Source organism: Dendrobates tinctorius, unplaced genomic scaffold (assembly GCF_039654945.1).
Source record: "Dendrobates tinctorius isolate UK_male_01 unplaced genomic scaffold, ASM3965494v1 ptg000003l, whole genome shotgun sequence".
Lineage (NCBI taxonomy): Eukaryota > Metazoa > Chordata > Amphibia > Anura > Dendrobatidae > Dendrobates > Dendrobates tinctorius.
The window spans coordinates 25,027,793-25,050,212 of NW_027361671.1; the positions used below are offsets into that span (position 1 = coordinate 25,027,793).

At 45.9% G+C, this 22,420-nt stretch overlaps 2 protein-coding genes across 13 annotated transcripts in view; one reads left to right on the plus strand and one right to left on the minus strand.

Annotated features, from left to right (window-relative positions):
* The window catches only part of KIAA0825 (KIAA0825 ortholog), a 556,500-nt gene extending 536,362 nt beyond the window's left edge, over positions 1 to 20,138 (minus strand). For 7 of the 12 annotated variants that reach the window (XR_012234833.1, XR_012234815.1, XM_073589638.1 and 4 more), the window contains exons 1-2: positions 19,983 to 20,138; positions 769 to 904 (exon numbers count right to left, since the gene is read on the minus strand). Coding sequence is in view for 10 of the 12 variants with exons in the window: in XM_073589638.1 (XP_073445739.1) it covers positions 769 to 904; positions 19,983 to 20,100 (254 nt within the window). In the remaining 2 variants the exon portion in view is untranslated. Of the gene's footprint in view, positions 1 to 768; positions 905 to 2,070; positions 2,137 to 19,338; positions 19,477 to 19,688; positions 19,711 to 19,982 lie in introns of those variants that run through there. The other 5 variants (XM_073589099.1, XM_073589036.1, XM_073589488.1 and 2 more) reach the window with 4 other exon arrangements.
* Positions 20,139 to 20,242: 104 nt separating this feature from the next.
* SLF1 (SMC5-SMC6 complex localization factor 1) overlaps positions 20,243 to 22,420 on the plus strand; it is a 144,726-nt gene continuing 142,548 nt past the window's right edge. Inside the window, exon 1 of the mRNA XM_073589803.1 lies at positions 20,243 to 20,376. The gene's annotated coding sequence lies outside the window, so the exon portion shown is untranslated. The remainder of the gene's footprint in view (positions 20,377 to 22,420) is intronic.

Here is a 22,420-nt window from a genome sequence, read left to right on the forward strand (position 1 = left end):
GAATTCCAACTGGGTATAGTGTACACCCTGTCAGGATTTGGCCCTGCTTGCCAGTTTGATCAGTCGTCACGTGCTCATATGCCAATTAACTTTTACACTGCATCTCACAATGCTTTAACATTAACATTTAGAGAAGCAGGAAGATTAGCGAGTTGGAAAGACAGCACAAGTATGCAAATCACAACTAATTGAACCGGCAATTAGAGCCGAATCCTAATACTGTGCCTTATGGAAATACGGTGAGATACACTGCCTGACGAAAATTACCCCTGCTCCAAAAAATAAGTCCCTTAATAATCATGCACATTCTTTTTGAATAGATAAAATGTGGACCCTCAAAATAAAGTCCTTTTGTGGGACAAGCAGCCCCCATTAATAGGGCATAGGACGAGACATTTTACAGATTGAGATCTTCAAAAATCACCAGATTTCCTTTAAGGAATGTTCCCATCTTGTACATTTGTGGCACCCACCCCTGCTTTCACAGTAATCCTGTCTGTGATGATAATAATAGACTGTTGAGAAGTGATCTGTACAGAATAACAAGTGTCAGTCAGTGTAAAAATTGTACGAAGGATCAAAAATACACTTTTGGGGATTTTTTTCCTTTAAATATTGCATGTGCAACCACCTGACAGCCATGAAACGAGGCTGAACCAAGTCCACCCATGTGGTGAGAACCACGTTCATCAAACATCTAAAGAATACTTTGACCCACAAAAATGGGTCGAGATTAAGCCATTAAGTGTAAATATTACCGTTCATTACCTCTGAGCATTTACTTTTAACTTTTCATCGAGGTCATTAAGAATCTGTTGGCATTCTGCACGTCCGGGGAACATGTCTAACACACAATCCAGTAGAGCAAAGCTGAGCTGGTCTTCTGCTCCCTCCATGTTGGCTTCTGTAAAAATAAATCAAATTATATTAACAAAATCACAAAATAGGATTATAATAATGTAAAAAAAAAAAAATCAGAAACATCAGATAAGTTATCCAAGTGCGGTAAAAAATTTTTCATGGACCCATCAAAATGAATGGTCGAGTGGCATCTGATTCTCAGAGGCAAATCGTACATGCTGCCACTTGGCCAGGGAAAACATTGGACATGTACGGCCACATAGAACAACATGGGCATGAGTGTGATCCATTAAAACCACAAGTAGCACTGACTGTTTAAAACGGTCGTTGACAAGAGACGTTAGCGACATCATCATCATCACTGTCCCCTTTGGGGCTAAGCATCTTAAAGGGTTTTTCAGTGACATTGGTTATTTTCTGCTATGGGGCTAAGAGCTTACAGGCAGGTAGTTGCTAACTACCACCCTGTGCTACCTTGCGACAATCTCTGACAGCTCAGAACAGTCACGGACCACTCCTTTAATAATGATCTTTATTTTTATATAGCGCTAACATATTACGTACGCTTTACAGTTTTTGCAGACATTATCATCACTGTTTCCGATGGGGCTCCCAATCTAAATTCCCTATCAGTATGTCTTTGGAATGTAGGAGGAAACCGTAGTACACGGAGAAAACCCACGCAAATACAGGTAGAACATACAAACTCCTTGCAGATGTTTTCCTTGCTGGGATTTGAACAGAGAACGCCAGTGCTGCAAGGCTGCAGTGCTAACCACTGAGTCACCGCGACCCTTCTTCCAGTGTCATCATGTCAAGAAAGAAGCTTCTTCTCCTCTACTGTTCTCAACAGAGCATCTTTGCTGAAGTCATGCTGATTGAAAGCCTGCTCTCCGCTGTCTAACTGCGGGGAGCCAGCTGTCAATCAGCATGACTTCTTCAGTGAAGACCTGTTGACAGAGCAGAGTGGAAAAAAAAAGGTAGTGATCTTTCGACGTAAGCTGAAATGAAAAAGTAGAAATGCCACTAGAGCCAGCAGAGATCATTGCCGGGCAGAACAGGAAGGTATTTAGCAGCTACCTGCTTGTTATTTTTTCCTAAAGTGGTGTAAAGTTTGATAAATTCACCGAGCAGTGTTCGCCACACCCCATCTTCACCCAAGCTAGGCACACTTTGGCGGCTTAGAGAGGGACAAAAGTTGAAACATACCTTCATTCCATGGATTTTTGGGCAGACAGTCGCTCAATGATTTTTCCCTGTCATTGTCTCACAGTACTAAGAAAGAATAAAGTACTCCCATCATTTAGTGTTGTAGACATGAGCCTCTTATTACATGGAACGTCAATGTGAAAATTGCAAGATTTAACATTTTAATTTTTAACCCCTTCACAACATTCGCTGTACACATACGATGCAAGTCGGAAGCGGGTGTATGGAGAGAGCGCAGCGAGCCCACCCCATACCCAGCAGATGATGGCTGTGTATTACAGCCAGGACGCTGAAAAAAAACGTTGAATTTCAGGAAAGCAAAGTTTCATCAGCTTAGAGAGGACCTTCGCCGAACTGATTGGGACAATGTCTTCAAAAATAGGAGCATAGAAAATAAATGGGAAATATTTAAATCAGTTTTTCACACCCACTGCAAGCTAGCCATACCATACAGAAATAAAAGGGCTAGGAACAGGAGAACATCAATGTGGCTAAATAAGGATGTAAAAAGGGCAATAAATAACAAGAACAAGGAATTTAAGAAGCTAACACAAGAAGGCAATGAAGAAGCATTAAAAAGTTATAGTGAAAAAAATAAAATGTGTAAAAAACTAATCATTTAGCAAAAGTGGAAACTGAGAGACTCATTGCTAAGGAAAGTAAAACAAACCCCAAACTATTCTTTAATTATATAAACAGTAAAATGATTAAAATTGATGGTGTCGGCCCTTTAAAGAACAATGAGGGTGAAATCATAGAGAGCGATGTGGAAAAAGCAAATGTTTTAAATACTTTTTTCTCAACGGTGTTCACACAGGAAAAGGATTTGCCAGGGGAAATGCAGAGTGATAACGTAAACTCCCCATCAAGTATTAGGCCTGTTTCACACATCAGTTTTTTTGGTCAGTCAAAATCCGCTAAAATGGCAGATAACGGATCCGTTCCTGTACTGACCACAACGTTTGTCACCGGACCGTTATTTTAACGGATCCGTCAAAGGAAGAATTTTAAAGGAACCGCAGAGAGAGAGAGAGAGAGAGAATTTTTCAGCCGCCAGAACAGAGTTTAGGGTTAAATTTGCGGCTGAGTGAAGTCTTTCGGGCATGCGCAGTGAGAAATGCGGATCCGGCCACCCGAAAAAACGTTGCATGGTCCGTTCGGGCATGGACGTCAAAATTTTGGCGGATCCGCAAACAAAAGAATCCAGCGGATGGCCATCTGTCAAGATCCACCAGTTATGCAACTCAATGGGAAAAAAAACGGATCCGCCAAGAAAAACGGCGGATCCGTCTTTTTTGCAAAACGGCGGATTTTGACTGATGGACACAAACGGATGTGTGAAACAGGCCTTACCTGCCTAACCCAGGAAGAAGTGCAGAACCGCCTTAGTAAGATTAAAATTGAGAAATCACCAGGCCCTGATGGCATGCACCCTCGGGTATTAAGGGAGTTAAGTAATGAGATAGACAGGCCTCTATTCCTTATATTTAAAGACTCTATAGAAACAGGGTCTGTTCCTTTTGATTGGCGGCAAGCAAATGTGGTACCAATATTCAAAAAGGGGTGTAGAAGGGAACCTGGAAACTATAGGCCGGTATGCTTAACATCTGTTGTGGGTAAAATTTTTGAAGGGTTTCTAAGGGATACCATTATGGAATATCTCAATGTCGATAAATGTTTAACTCCATATCAACATGGATTTATGAAGGATCGCTCCTGTCAAACTAATCTGATCAGCTTCTATGAGGATGTAAGCTCTCAAATGGACCAAGGAGAATCATTGGATGTCATTTATCTCGACTTCTCTAAAGCATTTGACACTGTCCCACATAAAAGATTGGTAAGTAAGGTGATAAAGCTTGGGCTAGGGGAAAATGTGTGTAGCTGGGTAGGTAGCTGGCTGAGTGATAGAAAACAAAGAGTGGTTATTAATGGTGCATACTCAGATTGGGCAAGGGTTACTAGTGGGGTACCACAGGGTTCTGTATTGGGCCCCCTACTGTTTAATATATTTATTAATGATCTAGTGGATGGCTTACACAGTAAAATATCAGTATTTGCAGATGATACAAAACTATGTAAGGTAGTTAACACAAAGGAGGACAGTTTGCAACTACAGACAGATTTGAGTAAATTGGAGATTTGGGCTGAAAAATGGCAAATGAGGTTTAACACAGATAAGTGTAAGGTTATGCACATGGGAATTAGAAACAGATGCTACAATTACTTACTAAATGGGAAACTGCTGGGGAAATCAGACATGGAAAAAGACTTAGGCATCTTAGTCAATAAGAAGCTAAATTGGAGTGCCCAGTGTCAGGCAGCTGCCACCAAAGCAAATAGGGTCATGGGATGTATTAGAAGAGGTCTGGGGACACGAGATGAAAACATAATTCTCCCTCTGTACAAATCACTCGTCAGACCACACTTGGAGTATTGTGTGCAATTTTGGACGCCTGTGCTCAAGAAAGACATTACTGAACTTGAAAGGGTTCAAAGGCGGGCTACTAAAATGATAAATGGAGTTGGTTCACTACAATACCCAGAAAGGTTTTCAAAATTAGGTCTATTTACTCTAGAAAAGAGAAGACTTAGGGGAGACCTAATATATATGTACAAGTATATCAGAGGGCAATACAGAGATCTCTCCAATGAACTGTTTGTACCAAGGACTGTGACAAGAACAAGGGGGCATTCTCTTCGTTTGGAGGAAAGACAATTTCTACACCAGCATAGAAGAGGGTTCTTCACGGTAAGAGCAGTGAGGCTCTGGAATTCTCTTCCTGAGGAAGTGGTGATGGCCAACTCACTGAATGAATTTAAGAAAGGAATGGATACTTTTCTTGTGAGTAACAGTATAGAAGGTTACGAATAACAGAATATTATAGGTAGATGGTTGACCCAGCTTAGGGGAAGGAATTTTTTTCCCTATGGAGAAAATTGGCTTCTACTCTGTGGGTTTTTTGCATTCCCCAGGATCAACAATGCATAACAGCTGCACTAAAAATAGGCTGAACTAGATGGACATAAGGTCTTCCTTCAGCCTTCAAAACTATGTTACTATGACTTGCCGCTAACAATCGTGGGTGGAAAGGGTGCTCCGCCCGCAATTGTTAACCTGTTAAATGCCTCTGTCAATCTCTGTCAGCGGGATTTAACACACACAGGCAAGTGTGCATGTCATTCTCTCTGCTCATCGGCGCGCCGGTGACGTGATTGAGGGTCACTGATGGGTTGTCATGACAGACAGGGGGGGAGGGGTCAGCTGATGACCCCTGTGACTGTCAATATAGGGCTCCATTGATACCCTACCTGTGGCCAGGCTTCAGACGAGACGTGATTTCTGTTATATGCTCTGATGTTGCGGCATTCCTGCATATAGCACAAGTGACACTGTGTTACCAAGATTTTGTCCCTCAGACAATTTTGAGTGCTCCTGATAGATTTTTTCATGCTGATTTCAGAAATTACAACAGATTTTTTCCTATCACATAAGGTTTTTGAGAGATACGAAACATTATAATATTCTGTTATAAATCTAAAAACTCATATGAACTTTTCTGAAACAGTATATTCAGAATTTTCCACTGAAATAACATAAATCGCTGATCTACACATGCAAGCACTTATTATGCAAATTTCGCACAGGGGCAGTTAATCATTCGGCTGACCATGTACAGAGCATACCACATATCCTGGGCAGGGGAGAAATCAAAAGACAGTACTGACATACTTAGAGCATAGCTGAATGGATCACGAACTTCAATGCCGTTCGCTGTCCCAATGATATGGAGAGAGCAGAGAGATCATGTAACAGATTGCTACTTCTGCCTTACAAATGTAACATGATATTCAGCAAAGTACAAGAAATCAATAGAATATCCTAATCTTCTTTCAGCCAGAAGACCAGTGCCACACGATGAAAGTGTTCATGTTCCAAAGCCGCCCCCAAAGTATGGACAATGGAGGACGATGAAGATGAGCTAACAATGTCAGTGGAAAATGAAATTGCTGGAATCTTATTCGAGAAGCATCTGATACGGATTATAAACGAAAGTCGTCTGCAAAACACTTTTGAATAATTGCTTTTGCTACTGACATCGAAGCACATGTATGTAGTGTCTCGGACGTCATAATGTAGACTATAAACTGTTGTTTATTAACCCCTTGTTGCCAGATGACTGAATAGTACGTCAGCTGGCAGTATCCCCCGCTTTGAGGTGGGCTCCGGCGGCTAGCCCACCTAAAAGCCACGACATGTCAGCTGACATGTGACCGCAATAGGTGCGAGCAGAATGGCGATCCGCCAGCGCCTATTAAATAGTTAAATGCATTTAAATTCACTTCCGGACGCCGGTCCGGAAATACGCGAAGCGATGATCCCCGTCACGTGATCGGGGGTCATTGCTGCATTTCCATCACAACCAGAGGTCTCCTCAAGACCTCTATGGTTGTTGATGGCAGATTGCTATGAGCGCCACCCTGTGGTCGGCGCTCATAGCAAGCCTGTAATTCTACTGCATAGAGGTGATCTGAGCATCACCTCTGTGCAGCAGAGGCGCTATGGCAGCTTCTAGCCTAAAAACGTCAGCTCGGCAAGCAAAAAATAAGCCCGCACCCAATCCGAGATCACGAAAAATGGCACAATTTTTTTTTTAAATAAAAGAGAACTTAGACATATTTGGTGTAAAGTCGTAATGACCTGGGGAATCATAATGGCAGGTCAGTTTTAGCATTTAGTGAACCTAAAAAAAAAAAGCCAAACACTTTTTTTGCAATTTCACCGCACTTGGAATTTTTTTCCCGTTTTCGAGTACATGACATGGTAAAACCAATGATGTCGTTCAAAAGTACAACTTGTCACACAAAAAATAAGCCCTTACACGGCCATTATTGACAGAAAAATAAAAACGTTATGGGTCTGGAAAGAAGTGTAGCGAAAAACGAAAAATCGAAAAAAGCTACGGTCATGAAGGGGTTAAAAACCTTACGTGATACAGACTTTTGGAGCACATATTCGTGTTCAGCATATCAAAATCTATAAGATACAATAACATTTTCTCAGGGGACAAGAATTTCCCTGAAATTTGATGCGCAGTGTGATCAGACAATTGAGTCTTGAACCCCCCTCCCCCCAAAAAAACCCTAAAAGTTCAAATCACCATCCTTTTCCACCTTGAAAATAAAGATATTTAAAAAAAAATACACGAGGTATCGCCACGTTCAGGAAAGTCCAATCAAAATATAAAAACAATTAGTCTGATTGTTACATTTCTTTTTTTTTGGCAGCTGCAATTCCACAAAAAGACTGTAACAATCAATCAAAAAGCCATATCTATCCCATAATAGTATTAATAAAAATGTCATTTTGCCCCGCAAAAAAATAAGCCATAACACAGCTCCATTGGGAGGAAAATAAAAATGTTATGACTCTCGTAAAATGGCGACACAATGCCGCCATTCTTTTTGCAAACTTCTGATTTTTTTTCACCGGTAAAATAACAGAAAAACTGGAAATGTTTGGAATCTCTGTAATCTTATTGATGAGGAGAATCATATTGCAGTGTCATTTTTACTACAAAAAGTACACCGTAAACATAATTCCCAAAAAAACAATGTCAGAACTGCGCTTTTTGCACAATTGTACCGTACTTGGAACTTTTTTTTTCCCCATTTTCGTACACTATGCAGAGGAATTAATGCTGTCATTCAAAAGTAAAACTCGTCCTGATAAAAACAAAGCCCTCATTCATCTATGTGGACAGAAAAAAAGTTATGGCTATGGGTAGAAGTGGAGGAAAAAACGGAAACACAAAAAGTGGTAATTGGTCCGGTCGTGAAGGGGTTAATAAAGATTTGGCTATGGAGAAAAAAAAAAAAAAAAAAAAAAACACATTTCCCCCCAAAAAATTAACAAGAACCTGATTTCTTTACCAGATAATTTTCAGATGACTCATTCTCTTATATCAATGTGAACATTGTCCTAGTCTTTATGCGCATTCGTAGTCATGTGGTCATACATGAAGGGGGCATGTAACATGCGGTAAAATCATTCAGGAGCAGGGTGCAACCTACAATATATTTTCAGCAGGAAGCTACAAATTGCTGTGTCAAATAGACATTTCAAGCACAAATCTCCGATTACATCACAGACTGTGGGATTCTGCTTAGCACTTTTCCAGCAGAGGGGAAGAAAAAAAAAAAAAAACATTTTGTAAACATGACAGCTTCGTTTGCATACGTTTTCCTCTTAGACATCTATGTCATTTTTTCAGTTAACTTGTCAAAACAATTTATTTGCTTGCCTCGGCTTTGCATGATCTAGTTAGCCTATGAAAATCAAACCGCATTCATTCAGTTTGGCAAATCATCACTTCAAATGGCCAATAATCGTACATCCAGAATCCCAACTAGATGTGCCCGGGATGTGAAGACTGACATATAAGCACAGTGTAAGTGGGACCATTCCCCCAAGCAGTGTGCTGTACAATATCTCATCCGATCTACACAGAACAAAAGAAAAAAATGCATATATAAATAACAGTATAAATATACGGTACAGTCATATGTTAAAGTTTGGGCACCCCTATTAATGTTAATCTTTTTTCTTTATAACAATTTTGGTTTTTGCAACAGCTATTTCAGTTTCATATATCTAATAACTGATGGACTCAGTTATATTTCTGGATTCAAATGAGGTTTATTGTACTAACAGAAAATGTGCAATCTGCATTTAAACAAAATTTGACTGGTGCAAAAGTATGGGCACCCTTATCATTTTCTTGATTTGAACACTCCTAACTACTTTTTACTGACTTCCTGAAGCACTAAATTGGTTTTGTAACCTCATTGAGCTTTGAACTTCATAGCCAGGTGAATCAAATCATGAGAAAAGGTATTTAAGGTGGCCACTTGCAAGTAGTTCTCCTATTTGATTCTCCTATGAAGAGTGGCATCATGGGCTCCTCAAAACAACTCTCAAATGATCTGAAAGCAAAGATTATTCAACATAGCTTTTCAGGGGAAGGATACAAAAAGTTGTCTCAGAGATTTAACCTGTCAGTTTCCACTGTGAGGAACATAGTAAGGAAATGGAAGAACACAGGTACAGTTCTTGTTAAGCCCAGAAGTGGCAGGCCAAGAAAAATATCAGAAAGGCAGAGAAGAAGAATGGTGAGAACAGTCAAGGACAATCCACAGACCACCTCCAGAGACCTGCAGCATCATCTTGCTGCAGATGGTGTCACTGTGCATCGGTCAACAATACAGCGCACTTTGCACAAGGAGAAGCTGTATGGGAGAGTGATGCAAAAGAAGCCGTTTCTGCAAGCACGCCACAAACAGAGTCGCCTGAGGTATGCAAAAGCACATTTGGACAAGCCAGTTACATTTTGGAAGACGTTCCTGTGGACTGATGAAACAAAGATTGAGTTGTTTGGTCATACAAAAAGGCGTTATGCATGGAGACTAAAAAACACAGCATTCCAAGAAAAACATTTGCTACCCACAGTAAAATTTGGTGGAGGTTCCATCATGCTTTGGGGCTGTGTGGCCAGTGCCGGCACCGGGAATCTTGTTAAAGTTGAGGGTCGCATGGATTCAACTCAGTATCAGCAGATTCTTGACAATAATGTGCAAGAATCAGTGACGAAGTTGAAGTTACGCAGGGGATGGATATTTCAGCAAGACAATGATCCAAAACACCACTCCAAATCTACTCAGGCATTCATGCAGAGGAACAATTACAATGTTCTGGAATAGCCATCCCAGTCCCCAGACCTGAATATCATTGAACATCTGTGGGATGATTTGAAGAGGGCTGTCCATGCTCAGCGACCATCAAACTTAACTGAACTGGAATTGTTTTGTAAACAGGAATGGTCACAAATACCTTCATCCAGGATCCAGGAACTCATTAATAGCTACAGGAAGCGACTAGAGGCTGTTATTTTTGCAAAAGGAGGATCTACGAAATATTAATGTCACTTTTATGTTGAGGTGCCCATACTTTTGCACCGGTCAAATTTTGTTTAAATGCAGATTGCACATTTTCTGTTAGTACAATAAACCTCATTTGAATCCAGAAATATAACTGAGTCCATCAGTTATTAGATATATGAAACTGAAATAGCTGTTGCAAAAACCAAAATTGTTATAAAGAAAAAAGGTTAACATTAATAGGGGTGCCCAAACTTTAACATATGACTGTGTATATATATATATATATATATATATATATATATATATATATATATATATATATATATATATATATATATATATATTAGTGTATTGTGGGGTTTTGCTTGCTGGATATTTACAAATCTGGTTGGTCATTTCAATTGGTTCCACAATCAGTGTACAGGTTATGTACGGAAGCAAGAACACTAGTGGGACAACAACAGACATCTCTGCCATACACAGGAGCGCTGTTCCCTGTGAGGGAGGCACCGCCAGACATCTCTGCCATACACAGGAGCGCTGTTCTCTATGAGGGAGCCCCAGCCAGACATCTCTGCCATACACAGGAGCGCTGTTGCCTATGAGGGAGCCACAGCCAGACATCTCTGCCACACACAGGAGCGCTCTTCTCTAGGAGGGAGCCACAGCCAGACATCTCTGCCACACACAGGAGCGCTGTTCTCTATGAGGGAGCCCCAGCCAGACATCTCTGCCATACACAGGAGCGCTGTTGCCTATGAGGGAGCCACAGCCAGACATCTCTGCCACACACAGGAGCGCTGTTCCCTGTGAGGGAGACACCGCCAGACATCTCTGCCACACACAGGAGTGCTGTTGCCTATGAGGGAGCCACAGCCAGACATCTCTGCCACACACAGGAGCGCTGTTCCCTGTGAGGGAGCCACCGCCAGACATCTCTGCCATACACAGGAGCACTGTTGCCTATGAGGGAGCCACAGCCAGACATCTCTGCCACACACAGGAGCGCTGTTCTCTATGAGGGTGTCACCATCAGATATCTCTGCCACACACAGGAGCGCTGTTCCCTATGAGGGAGCCACAGCAAGAAATCTCTGCCATACACAGGAGCGCTGTTCCCTATGAGGGAGCCACCGCCAGACATCTCTGCCATACACAGGAGCGCTGTTCCCTATGAGGGAGCCACCGCCAGACATCTCTACCATACATATGAGCGCTGTTCCCTATGAGGGAGCCACCGCCAGACATCTCTGCCACACACAGGAGCGCTGTTCCCTATGAGGGTGTCACCACCAGACATCTCTACCACACACAGGATCGCTGTTCTCTATGAGGGAACCACTGCCAGACATCTCTGCGGGTGACTTATCTCCAGGAGAACAAAGCACTCAGCAGTCTGAAATGCGATACAATCGATCATTATCTCCCTAGTCAGTCAGTAGTTGCCCCCCCCCATACACATTAGGGTGTCAACTGCATCTGTGTTACTGGTGGGGCGGCCAATAACAGTCTAATGTGTATGGGGGGGGGGGGGGCTTTGGTTGGGCACCCAACATTCAGATTGCCGTTATACATATAAGCACTTACATTGTGAACAGTGAGGTTTCGCTGCATAATCACTGACAATCAAACGGGGCGACTCAGTAAGGTGTTTTGGAAACGCTTAATAAAAGTTCCAATATTTTGTGCAACTTGAAAGTTTTGATAAAATATTGCGCCATTTTGTGTTTACATGCCAGTCCTGGTCTGTTACACCTATATAGGTGGGACGGGGCATGGTCACCATTAATGCCACTAACCCCACTGGCTTACATTTCTGTTGGTAGTCCATGCAGGGTCACAGACGCACCTAATTCATTAAGAGGCGCACGGTAAGGTGACTCCAGCGAGTTCTTTATGAAGAATGCCATGCGCTCTGCCAGTCTTAACAAATCGCCACTTAAGTGTTTATAGCTACGGTCATGCACCTTGGCAGCGTCTTATTTGCAATGAAAGAAGGCAGCCTTGTGGCCTAATTCCCAACATTTTTAGGTCCTTTTAATCCGTGCCTCCATCCCTCCCAGGAACTCCTCTCCTAGCCACAGCTCGAGGCTTCCTTGAATGCCCAGATTTGGGTGGGCTTTACATAAACTTTGGCCACTTTTAGCTTTGGTGTCCCGGGAAATCCAGGACAGTTGGCAAATACAGTACGCATGAAGTAGAGGTCTCTTGAACTGGACTAAGCTGAAATAAGGCCGGTTTCACACTAGCGCTTTTTCAGCGCGCGCACGGCCGGGGGTAGCTCCGCCCCCGAGCCGGCTCTCTGCCCGGCGTGCCCGCCCCTTCCTTGTAGCGCCGCCTCCTAGCGGACAGCGGCGCCTGCGATCGGCGCACCCTATCTTTAGCATAGGGTGCGCCGATCGTGCGCAGGTCGTGCGCTAGTTGCGCTTTGAGCTGCGCTGCGCACTTATGACGGTGCGCCGTGCGCGCCAAAATCCGAAAAGTTCGATTTTGGCGCGCACGGCGCACCGTCATAAGTGCGCAGCGCAGGTCAAAGCGCAACTAGCGCACGGCCTGCGCACGATCGGCGCACCCTATGCTAAAGATAGGGTGCGCCGATCGCAGGCGCCGCTGTCCGCTAGGAGGCGGCGCTACAAGGAAGGGGCGGGCACGCCGGGCAGAGAGCCGGATCGGGGGCGGAGCTACCCCCGGCCGTGCGCGCGTTGAAAATGCGCTAGTGTGAAACCGGCCTAAGCTGTAATTCCAGGCACAACCACCGCCAACTGTGTGGTGCTGTGTCTGGCAAACAATGGGGTCCAAATCCAAGGGATAAAGTTGAATCCCCACTGAGCTGATAGTGATGGCCTGTACTAGGATAACATTATGTTCCCAGCCAGACGGTGCTCCTCATTCAAAACTAAAAATTAAAATTTCTTTGATATAACTTGCGTTTATTTGTGAAAAAAATGGAAATTTGGCGAAAAGTTTGAAAATGTTGCAATTTTCCAACTTTGAATTTTTATGTCCTTAAAACAGAGAAACATGTCATACAAAATAGTTAATATTTAACATTTCCCACATGTCTACTTTACATCAGCACAATTTTGGAACCAATTTTTTTTGTTAGAAAGTTATAAGGGTTAAAACTTGACCAGCGATTTCTCATTTTTACAACACCATTTTTTTTTTTTTGGACACATCACATTTGAAGTCACTTTGAAGGGTCTATATGATAGAAAATACCCAAAAAGTGACACCATTCTAAAACCTGCACCCCTGAAGGTGCTCAAAACCACATTCAAGAACTTTATTAACCCTTCACGTGCTTCACAGGAATTTTTGGAATGATTAAAAAAAAAATGAACATTTAACTTTTTTTTTTTTCACAAAATTTTTTACTTCAGATCCAATTTGTTTTATTTTACCAAGGGTAGCAGAAGAAATTGGACTGCAAAAGATGTTGTACAATTTGTCCTGAGGTATGCTGATACCCTATATATGCAGGTAAACCACTGTTTTGGTGCATGGCAGAGCTTGGAAGGGAAGGAGCACCATTTGACTTTTCAATGCAAAATTTGCTGGAAATGAGATTGGATGCCATGTCGAGTTTGGAGAGACCCTGATGTGCCTAAACAGTGGAAACCCACCACAAGTCACACCATTTTGGAAAGTAGACTCCCTAAGGAACTTATTTAGATGTGTGGTGAGCACTTTGAACCCCCATGTGCTTCACAGAAGTTTATAATGTAGAGCCATAAAAATAAAAAAATATTTTTTTCACAAAAGTGATCTTTTCGACCCCAATATTTTATTTTCCCAAGGGTAACAGGAGAAATCGGACCCCAAAAGTGTTTGTGTTATTTGTCCTGAGTATGCTGATACTCCATATGTGGGGGTAAACCACTGTTTGAGCTCTGCCATGCGCCCAGACGGGAAGGAGCACCATTTGACTTTTTCAAAGCAGAATTGGCTGGAATTGAGATTAGACGCATGTCGCGTTTGGAGAGCCCCTGATGTGCATAAACAGTGGAAACCCCCCAATTCTAACTCCAACACACCCCTAACCCGAACTTTAGCCCCAACCCTAACCCTTGTGCTAAAGGGAAAATGGAAATAAATACTTTTTTTATTGTATTATTTTTCCCTAACTAAGGGGGCGATAAAGGGGGGTTTGTTTTACTATTTATGGTGGGTTTTTATGTTTGGAAGATGTCACACGCTCAAAGACGCTTTTTATTGCAAAAAAATAGTTTTTGCATCACCACATTTTGAGAGCTATAATTTTTACGACAGCCCCTCTGCCTGCTCCCGACCCACTGCGATCATGTTTGATCGCAGTGTGCCGGTGGTTAAAGTGCAGGGAGCTTTCTGTGACGGCTCCTGGCACTTAGTGCCGGCTGTCAGCTGTGAGAATCAGCTGACACCCGGCCGCAATCAGCTGCGCTCCCCCCGTGACGTTATAGCGATATTGCTAGCGATATCGCTATGTCTGATACTTACCTCTGACCGGCTCCCCCGCTGCTCATCGCTGATCGCGCGAGAACGTCCTGGGCCGTTTCTCGTCGTCAGCTTCCTGTGGCACCGACGCGTGGACGCGGGTGGAGGACGTCAGGATCGCCTTGTCTGACAGGTAAGTAGCGACCCCCGACCCCTGCTATGTCGCTGGTGAGATCTGCCTGTGTGGCAGCTCACTAGCGACCACTTAGCGATGCACCAGAGATCCTGACCGCGTCATATCGCTGGTGCATCGCTAAGTGTGACAGTACCTTTATTTACTGCACCATCCCCTCTGCACTACAACCTTCACCACTACCTTTAACATCATAAGTGCCCTGGGACCTATTTCTACCTGTGGGTAGCCGTACCAACTCTGCTGCATCACCATCAGCCCCAGCGGTCTCTTTAAGCAGCATCGGCTATCCCTTGCCGAATACCACAGGTGGAGTCAGGAACTATATCTTATAAACTTTATTCCCCTTTTATCATCATTTTCATTGGACGCTCAGGGCCACGAACCGGGTCACTGCTGCTGTAACATATCCCCTAAGAATCAGCCCGGTACCGAGTATCCCCACAGCCCTGGCAGGCGCTCTAAAAGCACTTACTGTGTGAAGGTATTCTGATGCAGGTTCAGACAATTATACCGTATTACCATAGAAATAATTGGTGAGCATCACACACAGGTATATATCAATATTTCCATTCAATCTGGATGCAACAACTAGTGTCCACCTGATACAGTGGGGAAAATAAGTATTTGATACAACTGCTGATGTTGCAAGTTTTCCCAACTAAAAAGAATGGAGAAGTCTAAGTTTTATTGGCTCTCACAGACTTGTTAGTTTTTCTTTAGGAAGCCCTCCAACTCTGCACTCATTACTTATATTAATTGCACCTGTTAAAAAAAAATACCTGTCCACTCATATTCAATCACACTCCAACATCTCCACCATGGTCAAGACCAAATGGCTACTAAGGACACCAGGGACAAAATTGTGGACCTGCACAAGGCTGGGATGGGTCACAGGACAATAGGGAAACAGCTTGGTGAGAAGCCAACAACTGTTGGCACAATTATTAGAGAACTAGATTATGGCCCGATGCTATCGCATCGGGAGGATGCGATAGCATCACACCTCTTGCCATGTTAACCCTCAACACACACACTCCTCAACACACACTCCTCTCACCTTTCACCATCTCCACTCACTCCTTCACTCCACATACGACCCCTTCTCTCACTCCGTCTCTCATACTCACGCCGTCATCGCCGCTGCTCCACGATCCCCGACATCTTCTTCCGCCGGCGCCATCCTGGATCCAGACGTCCTTCCACGCCGGCGACATGTTCTTACGGCGACGCCATCTTGAGTATCGTGAAATCCCGCGATACTCAAGATGGCGTCGCCGGAAGAACATGTCGCCAGCGTGGACGACGTCGGGATCCAAAATGGCGTCGGCAAAATCTTGCGAGATTTCGCCGACGCCATTTTGGATCCCGACGGCATCCACGCTGGCGACATGCTCTTGCGGCGACGCCATCTTGAGTATCGCGGGATTTCACGATACTCAAGATGGCGTCGCCGCAAGAACATGTCGCCGGCGTGGAGGACGTCTGGATCCAGGATGGCGCCGGCGGAAGAAGATGTCGGGGATCGTGGATCAGCGGCGATGACGGCGTGAGTATGAGAGATGGAGTGAGAGAAGGGGTCGTATGTGGAGTGAAAGAGTGAGTGGACGTGAGTGGAGATGGTGAAAGGTGAGAGGAGTGTGTGTTGAGGAGTGTGTGTGTTGAGGAGGAGTGGGTTAACATGGAAAGAGGTGTGCGGTGACGTCACCGGTTACAACTGGACGGAAGTTGTTACAACCGGAAGCTGCTTAGGGCATTTATTATTATAGATGGAAGAAACACAAGATGACTGTCAATCTTCCTTGGTCAGGGGATGTAACATCTCACCTCGTGGGGTAAGGATGATTCTGAGAATGATAAGAAATCAGCCCATAACTACAAGAGAGGACATGAACAAGGATCTGAAGGGAGTTGGGACCAGAGTCTCAAACATTAGTTAGTAAAACACTACGTCGTCATGGATTAAAATCCTGCAGGGCCCACAAGGTCCCCCTACTCAGGGCAGCACAAGTCCAAGCACGCTTGAAGTTTTCCAATGACCAAGTGATCCAGAGGAGGCATGGGAGAAGGTCATGTGGTCAGATGAGACCAAAATAAAACTTTTTGGTATCAACTCCACTCACCGTGTTTGGAGGAAGAAGGTTAAGTACAACCGCAAGAACACCATCACAACCATGAAGCATGGTGGGGAAACTTCATACTTTGGGGGTGCTTTTCTGCAAGGGGACAGAACGACTGCACTGTATTGAAGGGAGGATGGATGGGGTTATATAGTCATACAACACAAGATTTTAGCCAACAACCTCCTCCCCTCAGTAAAAGCATTGAAGATGAGCTGTGGCTGGGTCTTCCAGCATGACAATGATCCGAAACGCGCAGGGTAACAAAGGCGTGGCTCTGTAAGAAGCATTTCACGGTCCTGCAGCGGCCTAGCCAGTCTCCAGACCTGAACTCAATAGAAAATCTTTGGAGGGAGCTGAAACTCAATGTTGCCCAGTGACAGCCCCGAAACCTGAAAGATTTGGAGAAGATCTGTGTGGAGGAGTGGGCCAAAATCCCTGCTGCAGTGTCTGCAAACTTCGTCAAGAACTACAGGAAACGTCTGCCCTCTGAAATTACAAAGGTTTCTGTACCAAACAAAAAACAGAAATTAATACATCAAATACTTACTTCATATAACAAAATGGAAATTAATCATACAATGTGATTTTCTGGATTTATTTTTAGATTCCGTCTCTCACCAGCTTAATAGACAAATGAGGTTGGAGAATTTGGGTTCGAAAACCCGCAGTTTGTACATTAGGGACGGTGTTTCACAAACGTCCAAATTCGGCCTCAGGATATGTTCATATTGAGTTGTTTTTTTTGTTAAGCCCCTTTGATTTTGGCGCAGAGTTGTAGGAACCTGCATTTATTTGTCTTTTTGACATGTGGTTTTCATTACAGTATGGGGTGCAGCGATAAGGAGTGTTCTGTGCCGCGTTACCACTGCAAACACCTTGCCAAAAAAGAAACGATCTTTGTGCGGACACTGCACTGGGGACTGATCTGAAGCGGTTCCTAACAAACGATAAATGTGAAAAAACAAAACCCGTGACGAGCAGCACAGACCACACGTCCTCTCATTCTAATGCATGGCAGGTTTGCTGCCACAAGAGTTAATGCGGTTGGTTCTCTATATGTGGATTTTGGGGCAGAATCTGCACCGAAAACTGTGCAAGATCTAAGTGGTGGAGACGCTGCAGCACACCTAAGGGTGTGTACACACGCTGCTGATTTTTTCTGCAGAAAAATCCACATCGCTTGGCAGAAACCGCAGGGTAAAACACATGCAGCTTTCCCTGCGGATTCCTATACTTTGTCCAGCGGAATTGATGCAGATTCTACTGCGGTTTGGGCAGAGAGAAGGGGAGAGAGCGAAAAGGAGAGAGCGAAAAGGAAAAAGAGAGAAAAAAAAGAGAGAGAGAGAGAAAAAAAAGAGAGAGAGAGAGAAAAAAAAGAGAGAGAGAGAGAAAAAAGAGAGAGAAAAAAAAGAGAGAGAGAGAGAGAAAAAAAGAGAGAGAGAGAGAAAAAAAAAAGAGAGAGAGAGAAAAAAAAAAGAGAGAGAGAGAAAAAAAAAAGAGAGAGAGAAAAAAAAGAGAGAGAGAGGAAAAAAAAAGAGAGAGAGAGGAAAAAAAAAGAGAGAGAGAGAAAAAAAAAGAGAGAGAGAGAAAAAAAAAGAGAGAGAGAGAAAAAAAAAGAGAGAGAGAAAAAAAAGAGAGAGAGAAAAAAAAGAGAGAGAGAGAGAGAGAGAGAGAAAAAGAGAGAGAGAGAAAAAGAGAGAGAGAGAAAAAGAGAGAGAGAGAAAAAGAGAGAGAGAGAGAAAAAGAGAGAGAGAGAGAAAAAGAGAGAGAGAGAGAAAAAGAGAGAGAGAGAGAAAAAGAGAGAGAGAGAGAAAAAGAGAGAGAGAGAGAAAAAGAGAGAGAGAGAGAAAAAGAGAGAGAGAGAGAAAAAGAGAGAGAGAGAGAAAAAGAGAGAGAGAGAGAAAAAGAGAGAGAGAGAGAAAAAGAGAGAGAGAGAGAAAAAGAGAGAGAGAGAGAAAAAGAGAGAGAGAGAGAAAAAGAGAGAGAGAGAGAAAAAGAGAGAGAGAGAGAAAAAGAGAGAATGTTCGCTCTTCCCGGAACGGAAGCTGCAGCTCCGCACAAAAGAAGGGACATGCTGCGGAAAATAAACTGCAGCAAATCCACGCTGAATTTTCCACAGCATGTGCACAGCGGATTTGTTTTTTCATAGGTTTACATGGTACTGTACACCGCATGGAAAACTGCTGCGGATCCGCATAACCAAATCCGCTGCGGATCCACAGCAAAAACCGCAACGTGTGCACACACCCTAATGCTGTAGCACAGTGTGATGGGCGGGAAGGCTGGGGACCACCAACAAACATGTGGGATAATATCAACAGACCGTAAACTGAGGACAGCGCCACACTGCTGCATCATCAGTAACAGCACTACAGGGGGGTGTACTACCGGCAGGGCAGACCCCACATCATGGACCAGCTATGCAGATAACAGCCACTACTACTCTCAGCAGACATCCCAACCCCTGCATCATACAGTGCAACATCCTCCCCTGGACTCATCACTCACATCTCCACCACACCCTAATGTGGCAGATAACAGCGAGTAACGGCACTGCACGCTGTACAGGAGAGTGCCCATGTCAGCTGCACATACCTACTGTAGAGCGGCTCCCCTGTCATCAGCCTGAGCGCTCACATGTAGCGAGGGGCAACATCCTGTTCCTCCAACTGAGCATGCGCAGTCACTGAGTACACGCCCACAGTGCTGCCTGCCGTGATTGGCAGTGTACAGATGAGGTCGGTCTCCGCCATCTTTAACAAGGGCATCTTATAGAGGAGTAATACAAAACTGCCCATAAGCAATAATACAACCTAACAAGTGACTGACAGACTTCCCTGACTAACAGCTCATGCAGAAAGAGCAGTCACTGATAGCACCGCCCACCGGACTCCGCGCATTCAAACACCAGGGATTGCAATGAATAAAGTACAGGCTATACTGACGCTTTTCCAACCGATCAATACATAGTTCATCTTCTCCTTCTCTATACGCTCTGCTGTCCACAGATCAGACTGCACGACACACAACCTCCCAGAGCGCCTTAAAGGGGCTGTCCTCTACCTCCTGCATGCGGGGCTGATTACAGCGGCTGAATAACGATTTGCTCAGAAGCTGCTGCAGAACCTCTTTCATAACTTCATGTCAGTCTAAATAAAAGAAGATACAGGACAGTGACATGCCAGAGGAGAGTGTCCACAGAGGATCATTAGTTGTGGCTTTTACCATGAGGTCATTACCTGTAATGTGGCCACTGTCCCTGTGACGAAGGCTTAGTCGCGATAATGGGCGGAGTCTGTCAGTGCAGACAGCTGTCATATCTACAAACGTGTTCGGTGATTTGTTTACAGTTACCATAGTAACCGTCCCAGCATTCCCATCGGCTCCCCTCACACTACTTTATACACATAGTGTAATAGTTCGGGCGGCGTCTTTGCCTATGGGCAGTTTTGCATTACTTGTGTATGTGATGCCCTCATTACAAATGGCTGCAGCAGCCTGATTCCTGCTCAGCCAATCACAGCAGGCAGCGCTGTGGGCGTGTGTACACTGACTACGCATGCTCAGTAGGCGGAACAGGATGTTGTTTGCCGCTTTGTACACGTGAGGCTGAGTGACCGGGCGGCGCTGTAGGTACGTGTGCAGTCAGTGCGGGCAGTCTGCGGCATTACTGTCATCGCAGCTCAGACGGCGTGTTTTGTGCACAGCAAGTTTTTATGTTGAACATGAATTGTGTGTATTGTGTGCGGTTACAATATATCTGCCATTATTGTAGTACACAGCTCTGATGGGAGTCGTAGTAGTGTAAATGAACATGTACATTTTATGGTAGCATGTACACAGGACAATGGAGCAGGTTATTTCTTATGTGCGCCAGCTGGTATGTCTGTGCTGTTATAGTCTGTGTCGTGCGGACCGGCCCACTGTGCGGGTAGTGGGGATCGGACTGGCCCACTGTGCGGGAGTGCTGATCAGACCGGCCCACTGTGCGGGTAGTGGGGATCAGACCAGCCCACTGTGCGGGTAGTGGGGATCAGACCGGCCCACTGTGCGGGTAGTGGGGATCGGACCGGCCCACTGTGCGGGTAGTGGGGATCGGACCGGCCCACTGTGCGGGTAGTGGGGATCGGACCGGCCCACTGTGCGGGAGTGCTGATCAGACCGGCCCTATGTGCGGGTAGTGCTGATCAGACGCCCTATGTGCGGGTAGTGGGGATCAGACCGGCCCACTGTGCGGGTAGTGGGGATCGGACCGGCCCACTGTGCGGGTAGTGGGGATCAGACCAGCCCACTGTGCGGGTAGTGGGGATCAGACCGGCCCACTGTGCGGGTAGTGGGGATCGGACCGGCCCACTGTGCGGGTAGTGGGGATCGGACCGGCCCACTGTGCGGGTAGTGGGGATCGGACCGGCCCACTGTGCGGGTAGTGGGGATCGGACCGGCCCACTGTGCGGGAGTGCTGATCAGACCGGCCCTATGTGCGGGTAGTGCTGATCAGACGCCCTATGTGCGGGTAGTGGGGATCAGACCGGCCCACTGTGCGGGTAGTGGGGATCGGACCGGCCCACTGTGCGGGTAGTGGGGATCGGACCGGCCCACTGTGCGGGAGTGCTGATCAGACCGGCCCTATGTGCGGGTAGTGCTGATCAGACGCCCTATGTGCGGGTAGCGGGGATCGGACCGGCCCACTGTGCGGGAGTGCTGATCAGACGCCCTATGTGCGGGTAGTGGGGATCAGACCGGCCCACTGTGCGGGTAGTGGGGATCAGACCGGCCCACTGTGCGGGTAGTGGGGATCGGACTGGCCCACTGTGCGGGAGTGCTGATCAGACCGGCCCACTGTGCGGGTAGTGGGGATCAGACCGGCCCACTGTGCGGGTAGTGGGGATCAGACCGGCCCACTGTGCGGGTAGTGGGGATCAGACCGGCCCACTGTGCGGGTAGTGGGGATCGGACCGGCCCACTGTGCGGGTAGTGGGGATCGGACTGGCCCACTGTGCGGGTAGTGGGGATCGGACCGGCCCACTGTGCGGGTAGTGGGGATCGGACCGGCCCACTGTGCGGGAGTGCTGATCAGACCGGCCCACTGTGCGGGTAGTGGGGATCAGACCGGCCCACTGTGCGGGTAGTGGGGATCGGACTGGCCCACTGTGCGGGTAGTGGGGATCAGACCGGCCCACTGTGCGGGTAGTGGGGATCGGACTGGCCCACTGTGCGGGTAGTGGGGATCAGACCGGCCCACTGTGCGGGTAGTGGGGATCGGACTGGCCCACTGTGCGGGTAGTGGGGATCAGACCGGCCCACTGTGCGGGTAGTGGGGATCGGACCGGCCCACTGTGCGGGTAGTGGGGATCGGACTGGCCCACTGTGCGGGTAGTGGGGATCGGACCGGCCCACTGTGCGGGTAGTGGGGATCGGACCGGCCCACTGTGCGGGAGTGCTGATCAGACCGGCCCACTGTGCGGGTAGTGGGGATCAGACCGGCCCACTGTGCGGGTAGTGGGGATCGAACCGGCCCACTGTGCGGGTAGTGGGGATCGGACCGGCCCACTGTGCGGGAGTGCTGATCAGACCGGCCCTATGTGCGGGTAGTGCTGATCAGACGCCCTATGTGCGGGTAGTGGGGATCAGACCGGCCCACTGTGCGGGTAGTGGGGATCGGACCGGCCCACTGTGC